The sequence below is a fragment of the Megalops cyprinoides genome, chromosome 25 (genome assembly GCF_013368585.1).
Source record: "Megalops cyprinoides isolate fMegCyp1 chromosome 25, fMegCyp1.pri, whole genome shotgun sequence".
Taxonomy (NCBI): domain Eukaryota; kingdom Metazoa; phylum Chordata; class Actinopteri; order Elopiformes; family Megalopidae; genus Megalops; species Megalops cyprinoides.
The window spans coordinates 1,864,320-1,877,543 of NC_050607.1; the positions used below are offsets into that span (position 1 = coordinate 1,864,320).

Sequence of the window (13,224 nt, forward strand, 5' to 3'; positions counted from 1 at the left end):
AGTTTCCTGCCAATCAGATGTCCTATGTCCCCTTCAAATGTTCTTTTCCATCTGAAGAGACGGTGCCTTTGATTCTGGCTGCATGGAGGGGTGCAGCGCTCACACCTCTCAGCTCAAGGACACCACACTCACCTTGTGAAGAGGCATCCTAGAGGAAACAGGTGAGGTTGCATCCCGCCAGGCGATGTAAATAATTCACACACGCATCAGTACACAGATGTTATGATGGATTAATAGATTCACAGTTTCCTCTTCCCTCCGGCGAGAAAGAGAAATTTGCTGTTGTTCAGTTTTGCATACTTTTTTGTGCAGAGGTATATGGCAGGAACATTGCCACTGGCAGGATCTCTTTTATTTAAATGTGTTTTTTTGTATGGATGGTGGTATGGATGTATTAACTCCACACATGTATGTGTAAATTAATAATATAAATTATTATACACGTATAAAAAAATACATTTGATTATATGATTAAACCGAATGTATTTACATTTTCTAGCTACACGGATAGTTTTGATTATGCCAACAGGTTACTGACAGTCTTGTAAAATTGACTTGATTTGTTTATTCATCTGTTCACTCACGATTCTTGTCTCTTTGCGTTCACCTCAGTTGACTTGATATCCATTCTTTCCAGTTAATTTTTCCACTCCTAACAGATTCTGAAAGGAATGTCCTCCCAACTACCACACTGATTAGCCATTGCCCCTCTCATATGCTTAAATTACTCATTTTTCACCTGCACTGTATACACAGAAAGTGATGACTGTTTATTAATTCATAAAGGGTTGAAGGAGGATCATGATTTTTATTGTCTTGTTGGGGAGATAAGTTACCTTAGTATGTTTCAATATGGCATTTAATACATTTCCCTATTCATATTCATTCACTCAGTGGCCTTGAAGTGCTGGAGTGAGCATAACTGAGATCTCCAGTCTGGTCCGCTCTACATCCCCTCTCAACAGAAAGTAGTTTTGGGAGATTCATAAAGCAAACAACTGATTCATAGCCAGCATCAATGTTCGAGACCCTTGCTATATCCTTCAATTCTAGAGTCAAAAGGGCCACTTCAAATTATTATTGATTTAAAAGTTAATCATTTTTAAAGCATTAAAGCTTTCATATAGCACAGCTGCAGTAAAAAAGGACAAACGAGATACTGAACGAACAGAAAGGCGAGGGTCACCGGCGGATGTTAGTCGCAAATATAGAGCGCGTTTCATCCAATCAAACTGCGCTGACATAAATTTCAGCCAATGATCTCACAGAGCGGGCGGGTGACGGGGGCGGAGCGCTGGTCCAGGAAGTACGTGTGGGTTCGGTTGTAATAGCGGGTTCGTTAGCTGTGCTTCCAAAAATAACTGCATGTTGTACGTATTTCGTAAAATACAATAAGCTAACAGCTTATTATGCGTTTGTAGAAATTACTGTGTAACCTTTTTAACAATCCCTTTGCGTCAAAAGAGAACTGCGCCGATTTCAATGTTTCATCTCGGTGACAGACGCGCCAACGGGCAACGGATGACTGCAGGGTCGTAACCAGGTATCCACCAAGCTCTCCTGCACTGAAGTGTGTATCATGATGTTGCTAGATATAAATATGTAATCAATTCACAAACTTTTCCCGAGTCCATATGCGTGTTTGTCTGCTTTTAATGGACAAAAACACGTATGCAGGCACCACGCATTCATTGTTGTTGTCTGGCCAGCTAGCTTCTTACCTAGCAGTGGATGAATGAATTTCTGCATGGTGCCTGCTAGCTTGCTATCGTCGACCAAGCGGTATTTGTAATAAAATAGAGGTATGGATGATTCGACTTATATTTAGCTTTTTAAGTAGCTAGCTAGCTGTCTCGCCAGAAAATTGGAAGATCTGTTTATGTTCTGCAACTGCTTGATTATGTGGCACTGGTAAGATTTAGCTGTGAGATAGTTATGAACATCAGCGAGCCATCGTTAGCTAGATACGTGCAGCAATGGTGCTGCAATTGTTTTGTGATGGCAAAGTACGATCAGCAAATTACACACGTCATTTCTGACGAAGCAACCTGTTGTGCTTGTACAGTCTATTCTGCCATGTACACTACGTACGAAAATACGTGTTTTCATCGGCAGGGGAGACTGGCGTCGGTGACAGACACACACAGGCCATGTACAGCAGCGCCAGCAGCAGCAGCAGCATCACGGAGCTGCTCGGCGCTCTGTGTGACACCTGCGTCTCGGGGGTGTCATGGAAACGGCGGGCGTGGGGGGCCGGCTCCCGGGAGGGGGTCCGCAGGGCCCTGAGAAAGCGCGCCTACGGGGCGCTGCTGTCCAAACTCTTCCAGGAGGGCTCCCCTAAGGGCACCTCAGCCGCCAGCGCTGCTGCCTCCACCCCTCCCAGGAACAAGATGCTGATGATCTCCTTCAACCTGCGGGTGGCGGGGTGCCAGGCGGAGGCGGAGAGGCTGGAGGAGCTGCTCGGCATGCTGGGAGAGGGGCGGGGCTGCGGCGTGGGGGAGCTGGACTCCGTGCTGGAGCTGCTGGTGCAGCTGGCTGGCTCGGTGCCCCCGCCCCCGGCCTCCTTCAGCAGGGACTACATGCGCAGGGAGCGGCCGGTGCAGAGGAGGCCGGCGCTGGGCGGGTACCAGAGCGAGGAGCTGCAGCGGCTGGAGGCCCGCGCCTGGGCGCTGGTGTGCGGGGAGGAGTGGGGGGCGCTGGGGGGCCTGCGCGGGACGCTGGGGCTCATGGATGCCCCCCCGGGGACGGGACTGCTGGCTCTGGGGCAGCGCTACGAGGCGGAGGAGAGGTTCGAGAAGGAGACCAGGCTGTCGCTGTTCGGGGCCCTCCAGCACACGCGCACCTCGGACCTGGACATCAGACTGGACCTGCCTCCTGTTCCCAGCAACGCTGAGGTCACAGGCCTGGCGATACGGGTGAGAGAGAGTGTGTGAGAGAGAGAGAGAGAGAGTGTGTGTGTGTGTGTGAGAGAGAGAGAGAGAGAGCACATCAGCCTGTGAGTGTATGACACTGCACGGATGAGTTATTTGGACTGAAATCACCACATCACATTTCACCCTTATTACATCATAATTTTTGTCATTTTTATCTCCTTCAAAGTATGTGAAGGAACTTTTTCTCTCAGAGGTTTGGAATGCGGCATACCGTCATGTAGCTGACTAACTTGATCTCCATCCTCCCTGATGTCATGGTCCTAATGCGGGTGATAGGAAGTATCATGGATGCTGGTTTTAGCGAAAGCAGAATTACGAGTGCAAAGCCTCTGCTGAAGATGTGTTTCTGCTGCGTTCAGGTTCCCCCCTGTCTGGACCAGTCTGAGGACGAGGGCTTCCAGTCGGCCTCGAACCTGACGCCGGACTCGCAGTCGGAGCCCAGCCCCAGCCCGGAGCTGGACGTGTGGGAGGCCCTGCGCAGCTTCCAGCCCGGCCGCCGGCGCTGCTGGGAGAGGGTGGGCTGGTGAGGAGAATATTTATGAGCCGCCATATGGCACTGTTCTGTCTCAGAAGGGGCTGCTCTGCCTCGTAGGGATGTCGTGTGCTGGTTGAGATGGAGTGCTGTGTTTGTCCTTTCACTGTGTGTTCTGCAGCGTAATGTAAAATGAGAGATTGAGTCAGCCTCTCCCCTGCCTGTCCTCCCAGCCCTCCGGGGAGCAGGGAAGAGCCCTACCTGACGGAGGCGGGCAGGGAGGCCTTCGACCAGCTGTACCGGCTGTGGGAGGGGGAGATGCGCGTGGTGGGCACGGCGCCCACCTCCCCGCTGCTGCCCCTGCCCCTGGACTCTCAGACCCAGCTGGTGGGGGACCTCCTAAACGTGCTGATCGGGGTGGCCTCTGCCACGTTCCCCTTAAACCAGGTACGGCCTTCCTCCTGTTCACACGCTGCGTTCGGTGTTGCTCTGTGCGTGTAAGCACATTCACATTTCTTTATCATGGCAGATAGAGATGTGTAGCCCACTGAAAACGGCATTTTCAGCCGACCCTTTCACACAGGGGTTAATCTCATGTTGACTGTGAATGCTCGTGATTGCTGTGTGTCCGTGTGCGCTGCAGGTGAGCATGCAGTTCGAGGTGCGGCCGGGGGTGTGCGTTTCGGGCGCGTCTCCGGAGAGCGTGTCGCGGCTGCTGGCGGAGCTGGCGCAGTACGGCACTCACTACCTGCGGCTCAGTCGCTTCTCCCTGCACAGCGCTCACCGCAGAGGCCTGGTGTTCCAGGTACAGCGCCCCCTGCAGGACAGAGCTCACAGCAGTGGATGAGACGCCGTTTTTAATGTGTACAGTGATGAACCTGCAGTGTTAATGGATGGGTTGGCCAGGTGTAACTTGTGCAGTAATGAACCCGCAGAATGCTCAGTAATGGAAGGGAGGGGCCAGGTGTGGCGTGTAACATGGTGAACGGCACCTCCTTGTGTGCGTGTGTCCGGCAGGCGTTCACGGGGGGTCTGCGCCGATACCTGCATTACTACCGCGCCTGCGTGCTGTCAGCCCCGCCCACTCTCAGCCTGCTCACCATCGGCTTCCTGTTCCGCAAGCTGGGCCGGCAGCTCAGGTCAGCTCCCCGGGCACCCTCCGCACGCATCAGCTGTGTGAATGCTCCTCTGCAGAGGGTAACAGCCTCAGTGTCTCTCCCCGTCTGCAGGTACCTGTCGGAGCTGTGCTGTGTGGATGGAGTCTCTGGAGTCAGCCAGGCCACTTTCCCTGTGGTGAGTGCTCGCTCAGCCACCACCAGCTTTCTATCTCATCTGTGTGTTTGAGTGTGTGTATTTAAGTGCGTCTGTGTGTTGGAGTGTATATTTCAGTCTGAGTGTGTGTGTCTACTGTACTTCACAGTTGAGAGTTGTCCTCCTTGCAGGGTGTGAAGCTGCTCTCCTACCTGTATAACGAGGCTCAGAGTAACTGCAGTAATGAGAACTACCCTGTGCTGCTGTCCCTGCTGAAGAGCAGCTGTGAGCCCTACACACGGTCAGACTCTCTCTCATAAAGATGAAACTTCTGCAGCTCCTTTATGGCATTAGGCTTCTGCCTCTCGCATGCAGACTTCTCAATATTTAATGACTCAATTATGCTTGTCAGTGTTACGAGCCACTGATGAATATGACTGTTTTGCATTAAGCGTGAAATGGATTCATAAAGAAAGGACAGCCCATCGCTCTCTGTCTCCCGCTGGCAGGTTTGTGTCTGACTGGGTTTACAGCGGGGTGTTCAGGGACGTGTACGGAGAGTTCATGATCCAGGTCAACGAGGACTACCTCAGCTTCCGAGGTAAGCGCTGCAGTCCGGGTGTGTTATTAGCTGTTGAGGAAGCGTGCGCTTCCTGCTAGCTCAGCAGCATGCATTGGAACGTCACAGCCCTGTGTCTCTCTCTGTCGTAGATAAGCACTTCTGGACACAGGGATACACTCTGATCTCCCGCGATGTGGAGGAGTGCGTCCCAGTCTTTCTGCGCCACATCGCTAACGACGTCTACGTCTGCGGGAAGACCATCAACCTGCTGAAGATCTGCTGTCCCCAGGTCAGTGCTGGCAGAGCTGGGCCTCAGACCGGTCCTGGGGCAGGGCAGTGAGCTGAACCTCTCTCTCTCTCTCTCTCTCTCTCTCTCTCTCTCTCTCTCTCTCTCTCTCTCTCTCTCTCACTCTCTCTCTCTCTCTCACTCTCTCCCTCTCTCTGCAGCACTACATCTGCTGGTCGGAGCTGGCCGTGCCGCGCATCGCCGTCACCTTCTCCCTGCAGGAGGTGGAGGAGATCGAGCGTGACTGTGCCGTGTACCGCGGCCGCATGGAGAGAATCGCCAAGCACAGCGCTGTCAGCAGGGAGGAGCAGGTACTGCAGCACGATCCACACACACACACACACACACACACACACAGGAGCACGGCGCAGTGATGGAAAAGCCTTTCTGCTACCTTTCCCACTCTGTCTGCCTCAGTTTATTAAACGCACAGAGTCTCCTTTTGGCGGAGTGTAAGAGAAAGATCTTTTATATTGACAGTCTGGTTTCCTGGGGAGTAGCTGCATATCTCTTGGTGACAGGCTGTCTCGCTCTCCCGGCAGGCGCTGCGCACTGAGCGGGCTCGGCAGGAGCTGATCAGTCAGGTCAGAGCTTCCACCGCCAAGACACTGGAGAGCATCCGAGGTGAGAGGCGGTCTGAGCCGCTCAATCAGGGCGGCAGCGTCAACACCCAGGCGGCACACGTCACTGAAAACATTCATACACGCGTGGGCCAGGAGTCATGCTTCTGTAGGCTGAGGGGATGAGTGAGTGAGTCTGAACCGCGTCCAGGACCTCAGAGAGGAACGCTCTGCTCTCTCCCTCTCCCTGCAGGGCGGCAGGTGTCCCAGCGGCTGGCCGAGGAGGCCAAGAAGAGGGAGCGCTTTGAGGAGCTGAAGCAGCAGCTGGAGCAGGAGCAGGAGGTGAGGGAGGCTGTCTCTGTCCCGCTGCCGCTTCATCCGTCACCCCTCTCATCTCCCCCCCCCACCTCATCCGTCACCCTGTCACCCCCCCATAACACCCACTTCCTGTCTGCCTCTTGCTGCCCTCCCTCCTCTTCTGCCGCTTCATTCCGCAGTGTGTCTCTCTGAAAGGCAGGCTTCAGTGCTGCCTCCTGTGTATGCCGTGTATGTTTTCAGGGCATTGCAGCACTCAGGTTGTGAATGTGTCTTGTTGCAGTGGCGCAACGCAGCGAAACGCAAGGAGGAGGAGGACGACTTTGGTTTCGCCCGGGAGCTGCGGGACAGGGAGAAGAGGCTGCAGGCCCTGGAGGAGGAGCTGGAGCGCAGGGCCAGGTGTGTCCACCAGGGCGGCGCTGTGATGCATTGGGCAGTGGGACTGGGTGAAATGCACTGCAGTCTTATGAAACGGCGTTCAAGCCGAGGCGTGGGGGGACATGGGGAGGGCTTTGTTGAGTATGTGAACTGCGTGTGGGGCAGGAGCAGCAGACTCAAGCTGAGTGTGTATGTGAGTGTATGTGTGTGTGTATGTGAGTGTGTATGTGAGTGTGTGTGTGTGTGTGTGTGTGTGTGTGTGAGAGTATGTGAGTGTGTGTGTAACTGCGTGTGGGGCAGTAGCAGCAGACTCTCACAGTGTGCTGCGCTTGCAGGAAGGAGCTGATCGCGCAGTACAGCCGGCTGTCGGAGGAGGCTGCTCGCAGGGAGCAGCGCGCCATGTGGAGGGTGCAGAGGATGCGGCTGGACGAGGCGCGACAGCACTTCCTGCAGGTCGACCGGCGCCTCACACAGGTCAGTGTCCCCACAGAGCCGCCAAACCTGCCGATCCTTCTGTCTGCAGGAAACAAAGCCGATTGGTCATCTTTTACAGAGGATCCTCCCTGTTTTTTAGTTACAAGATCTGAGAATCATAATCTTACATCATAGTAGATAAAGTGTTTTATTTTTGTCATAAAAATGCTGTTTGTTCACACTGTAGTGGAACTACACTGTGGTGTACTGCCTGGTGCTACATGCTGATTAACTGAAGCACTTTCTCTACCCCCAGGACCTTCTGGAGAAATATCCTTTGGGACAGCAGAGACCACCCACAGACATCCTGCCCACAGTGGCCAGCAAACCGCAGCCAGCCCAGGTCAGTATCACCTACGTGTTTACAGGGATTCATGGGTAAGCTAGTCTCAGTGTGGGTTCTCTGGTCCTGTGGCCTGTGTTCCCCCTGCTCCTCTTTATCCTGCTGTCCTGTCTGTGCAGAGCCCTGAGCGCTGTGAGCGGCAGGAGCAGGAGAAGATCGAGGACAGCCCGGACACAGACACGCCCCCTGACCCCGCTTTGGGAGACGAAGCCCTGATCTCAGACGAGCTGGACATCAATGACTTCCTCCCGAAACCACGGCGACCCCCGGACAGTCAGCAAGTGGACAGAGCGCTGCAGGACATAGGCTCAGACCTCCAGGAAGAAGCCCCGGCTGCGCAGAGCCAGGATTATGACTTCAGCGCCCCCTACAGTCCTCTGCAGGGAGGCCCACCCAGGCCTCACTGGGGTCCTGTAGTCAAGCCCAACATCGGGGGTGGCGAGAATATGGCGGAGGGTCAGGAAGTCGTATCGAGTCCCAGCATGCACCAGGGCCTGCCAGAAGTCAGGAGGAGGAGCCAGGAGGAGCCCTCCAGCGCAGCAGTGCAGCTAGACCATGGCGGCCCAGCTCCTCAGACAGGGAGTGGGCTGGAGCTGCTGCAGCAGCCAGGGCAGGGTGCAGATGACCAAGCCGGTCAGCACCAGCCTCCAGAGGAGAAGGGAAGGGCTTCAGCCCAGTCTGTGGAGACACCCAGCCAGGAGGACACTGTGTCTGAGGCTGAGGCAGGGGTCCCTCAGATCCCAGTGCTGGGGGAGCCCACATCCTCCAGGCCAGATGAGGGCGCTGCCAGAGGGACAGACACAGGGGCAGCAGGAGACCAGTGTGCGAAGGCCCCGCCCACGCCAGGGAAGCTGGCCCACCCCTCTGATGCTGCCATCAAGGTCGGCAGCTTTGTCTCAGAGGTGGCTGATCCAGTCCCCACCCCCAGCATTCACGGCCACGCCTCTGAAGCCCACATTAGGGTCGGGGAGCATGTGTCTGAGGTGACAGACCACATCCCGTCCCCTAGTATCCACGGTCACGCTTCAGACGCCCACATTAGAGTCGGGGAGCATGTGTCTGAGGTGGTCACTCCCTTCCCCTCACCTAGTATCCACGGTCACGCTTCAGACGCCCACATTAGAGTCGGGGAGCATGTGTCTGAGGTGGTCACTCCCCTCCCTTCACCCAGCGTCCATGGCCACGCCTCCGACGCTAACATCAGGGTGGGGGGGTTTGTGTCTGAGGTGACCCCCTCCCGCCCGCGCTGGAATAAGCATGGCCACTCCTCTGACTGTACGCTGAAAGTGGGGTGTGTGGTGTCGGGCTCTGAGCCCTCACCGTCACCCCTGCCCGGCAGTGCGTACGGCCACTCCTCCGACTCCACCCTGACTATAGGCTGTGTCGTTTCTGGGACTGAACCATTCCAGTCTCCCTTACCCGGCAGTGCGTACGGCCACTCCTCCGACTCCACCTTGGGGATCGGGTGTGTGGTTTTGGGCACAGAGCCTGCCCCTTCCCCCCTGCCTGGCAGTGCTTATGGCCACTCCTCAGACTCTGGTCTGGGTGCTGGGTGTGTGGTGATGAGCTCTGAGCAGCTCCCCTCCCCCCTGCCTGGTGGTGCCCTCCCCCCGCAGGGAGAGCCCACTCCTGACGCACCTGCTGTGCCAGGCCAGAGCGCAGAGGGTAAGAGTCCAACACGCTGTCTGTCACTGTACAGACTGACTCCCACTCAGAGTGAATCAGCTGCATTTACCACATTTTCAGTTTCCTGAGTAATATTAGTATTCATATGTATTCATGTGTAAATGTATAATGGAAATGTGAATTGGATCAGGTGTAAGCCTCTCTGAGTCAGTCTGGATTAAGGCATCTGCCAAGCTAATGTAGTGACGTCTCTGAATTGTGGAAAAGTTTAAAGAGATGCTACTGTTTTCCTAAGGGAAACGGGGTGTTGACAGTAAGGTAAAGTCACTGTAAATGGAACGCATACAGTTTTGTGGGTGCAGTTGGCTGAATAATGTAGGTACGCAGCATGTGTTTGACTGAAGTGTCCATATGCCTGTGCGTAGGCCCTGAAGCAGGGCCCCACGGTGAGCAGCAGCAGCTGGTGGAGGGGATCTCTGCCTGGGTGTCGCCGGGAGAGCGCTCTGAGCAGGACTACCTCCTGTCACTGGCAGCACAGTACGAAGTGGAGCAGTACCAGGACTCCTACACGCTCATGAGTGAGTCAAACGTGCCCCTCACCCACAACTCACATTTACAAGACTCACGCTGTCGTATTATACTGATACAGAATAGTATTTTTGAATGCACGGTGTTAGAACCTGGTGGGAATACACACAGATGAAGTGGAGGTGGGCAGTGGAGTGAGATTCAGAACCCAGGACAGGTGCTGAGTGTGTATGTGTGTGTGTGTGTGTGTGTATAGAGCAGTGTATATATAGAAGTGTACAGTGTACACAGCAGGCCCAGCTCTGGCCCCTGACTCCCGGCTGTGTGTGTAGATCTGTGTGTGTGTGTGTGTGTATAAACTCATGGCTGTCTCTCCCCTCCCCAGCTCTGGCCCCTGACTCACAGCTGCTGCAGCAGGTGACGCGGGGCCCCTCGGGGCTGCCGGCAGACCTGTCCCTCCGCAGGGCGACCGACACCACGGCCGTGCAGCTAAGCGAGATGGTGTCTCTGCCCGTGCTGATGAAGCACTCTGTCACCACCCCGCTCATCACACAGTGAGTCCCCATCGCTGGTGCATCTGTCTCTCACGCAGTCAGCTCACCCATTCAGCCTCTCATCCCTTTGGGGCTTCACACTGGATACATCATTATTCATTCAGTCCAGCAGATCAATGCTGCATATGTATCATATGTTGTTAGACCTGTCCCTCATTTTCTCCCTGGTTCTCTCCCTGTCAGTGTGTCTCTGGTGAATAAGGCCGTGGTGGATTACTTCTTTGTGGAGCTGAGGGTGGAGAGCCACTTCGAGGCTCTGAGGCACTTCCTGCTGATGGAGGATGGAGAGTTTGCCCAGTCGCTCAGTGACCTGCTGTTTGAGAAGGTGAGAGTGCGGGCGGAGTGAGGGCCCTGCTTATTCAGGGTGCTGTCACCTATACCCACAGCAATCCATCACACCTTCCTGCTGCTCTGTGCATACAAACACTGTGGCTCCAGAGAAACCAGAGCTGCTGGGAAGCGTTCGCTGCTAACCACCTCCCGAGGAGCTGGATTTCCAAACAAATTCAGCTGTCAGAAAGTAGCCCACACTTCTTGCAGTATAATATTACATACTACATTACATTACGTTAATTTGTGTGTGTGTGTGTGTGTGTCTCTCTCTCAGCTGGGCAGCGGGCAGACCCCCGGCGAGCTGCTGACGCCGCTGGTGCTGAACTCCATCCTGAACAAGGCGCTGCAGTACAGCCTGCACGGGGACAGCGAGCTGGCTGCCAACTTTACCTTCGCCCTGCGCTTCCTCCCCGAAACCTTCCACCCCCTCGCCCCCGACGCCCTCAACTGCCTGGAGCTGCGCTACAAGGTGGGGGGCAGGGCGAGGAGAGCGGAGGGCGAGGAGAGCGGAGGGCGAGGAGAGCGTAGGGCGAGGAGAGCGTAGGGCGAGGAGAGCGTAGGGCGAGGAGAGCGTAGGACGATGGCGCTAGTGTGTGCTTCAGAGGCCGTGTGTTTGGGTGGTACAGCAGGAAGTGGATAATACACAGATACGCAGTGTCATTTTAGCATACTGTAGGACAGTGTGATCGGCTGCAGATGAAGGCTGAATGAAATGAATTTTATGCGACATATATGAGTCCGGTAGAGGACACTTGTGCGTCTAACTGGGCCTTGATGACCTGCCCTCACCTTTGACCTCATCTCTCTCTGACAGGTGGACTGGCCGCTCAACATCATCATCACTGACAGCTGCATGAACAAGTACAACCGGCTCTTCTCCTTCCTGCTGCAGCTCAAGCACATGGTGTGGACCCTGCGGGACGTCTGGTTCCACCTGAAGAGGGCAGGTAAGAAGCCTCACCTTCCTGCTGCCCTGTGGGCTCGTTGGTGGGGGATGGCTTAATAGAGTGTTAAAAGTAAAGTTCTGAAGCCCCCGCCCCTGAGTAACCCCGCCTCCTCTCTCAGCGCTGGTGAAGGGGGCAGGTGGCTCAGTCCAGTTCCGTCAGCTGCAGCTCTACAGGCACGAGATGCAGCACTTTGTGAAGGTGATCCAGGGCTACATCGCCAACCAGATCCTGCAGGTGTCCTGGAGCGAGTTCACAAACAAGCTGGGCAGCGCCAGCGACCTGGACGCCATCCACCACACCCACGCAGACTACCTCAACAGGGCCATCTTCAGGTGAGTCCGGGAAACACACACAGCCACACCCACGCAGACTGCCTCAACAGGGCCATCTTCAGGTGAGTCCGGGAAACACACACAGCCACACCCACGCAGACTACCTCAACAGGGCCATCTTCAGGTGGGTCCGGGAAACACACACAGCCACACCCACGCAGACTACCTCAACAGGGCCATCTTCAGGTGGGTCTGTGAGACACATGCAACCATTCCTCTCTCATGAAAAGTTCTCCATTTTCCCAGATATTGAAATGAAATGTGAATGTTTTCATTCGACCTGCGAATGAAGCACACTGCCACTTGCGCGGTTACTGACTCACAGACAGAGTGATCCCAGGGGCAATGTGTGTGTCTGCTCTGCAGGGGTCTGCTCACAGAGAAGGCTGCTCCTGTCATGAACATCATCCACAGCATCTTCAGCCTCATCCTCAAGTTCCGCGCCCAGCTCATTGCACATCCCTGGAGCAGCCAGCAGGGGGAGGTGGTGCACCCCAGCTTTGTGGCATTGCAGCAGTCCTACAACACCTTCAAGTACTACTCCCACTTCCTCTTCAAAGGTAAAAACCGCCCCTCTCTGTGGCGAGGCATGGGACACAGGAATTGATAACTTGCATATCAGGTTGGGGGATCTAGCTGGCTTCTCACTATCATATAGTGAGAAGCAGAGGTATCATAACAACTATACCTCTATGAATTATCACTTTGTGCTTGTGCCCATCTGTAGGTCTGCTGTCTTTTACATATACCACTCCCTCAGGACTGAGTACACAGTCCTATAATTCACTGAGCAGTCACCCAAACCTGCTGGCCCTGACCAGAATCCCTCTGCCTCTTGTCTTCTCTTTACAGTGGTGACCAAACTGGTCAACAGAGGCTACCAGCCTCACCTTGAAGACTTCCTGCTCCGCATCAACTTCAACAACTACTACAAAGAGACCTCACCTTGAGAGAACTTCAAGCTCCCCATCAACTTCATCGACTGGGAGAAGACCAAGGAACTCTCTCCAAGATCGTGGCCAGCAGTCAACTGTCAGGAACATCAATGTGTGACGTCACTGTAAAGTACTGAAACACCTGAAACATGTACCTGAGTGTACTTATGCCTTTCAATGTGTGACGTCACTGTAAAGTACTGAAACACCTGACACATGTACCTGAGTGTACTTATGCCTTTCAATGTGTGACGTCACTGTAAAGTACTGAAACACCTGAAACATGTACCTGAGTGTACTTATGCCTTTCAATGTGTGTGATGCCAAACTGTGCAACGCTGCTGCATGGACTGTAGATAAGCCTTTACTGTACTAACCACAAACCTGCAAAGTGC

The 13,224-nt window shown here is 54.5% G+C and overlaps 1 protein-coding gene across 2 annotated transcripts; it reads left to right on the plus strand.

Annotated features, from left to right (window-relative positions):
* The first annotated feature begins 1,306 nt into the window (after positions 1–1,306).
* Positions 1,307–12,854, plus strand: tubgcp6 (tubulin, gamma complex associated protein 6). Of its 2 annotated transcripts, XM_036520342.1 has the most exons (25): positions 1,307–1,543; positions 2,116–2,915; positions 3,293–3,456; positions 3,639–3,852; positions 4,049–4,210; positions 4,423–4,544; positions 4,635–4,698; positions 4,848–4,957; positions 5,166–5,257; positions 5,368–5,507; positions 5,666–5,815; positions 6,047–6,128; positions 6,318–6,406; positions 6,663–6,778; positions 7,093–7,231; positions 7,488–7,574; positions 7,694–9,239; positions 9,626–9,778; positions 10,114–10,282; positions 10,466–10,607; positions 10,890–11,084; positions 11,430–11,562; positions 11,681–11,894; positions 12,261–12,454; positions 12,747–12,854. In XM_036520342.1, the coding sequence occupies exons 2-25, from the start codon at positions 2,151–2,153 to the stop codon at positions 12,842–12,844; spliced, it is 5,340 nt and encodes a 1,779-aa protein (XP_036376235.1). In that variant the 5' UTR covers positions 1,307–1,543; positions 2,116–2,150; the 3' UTR covers positions 12,845–12,854. The 2 variants fall into 2 exon arrangements, 1 of the variants encoding a protein (XP_036376235.1); XR_005004636.1 differs by lacking the exon at positions 12,747–12,854 and having other exon boundaries at positions 11,681–12,018; positions 12,261–12,330.
* Positions 12,855–13,224: the final 370 nt, after the last annotated feature.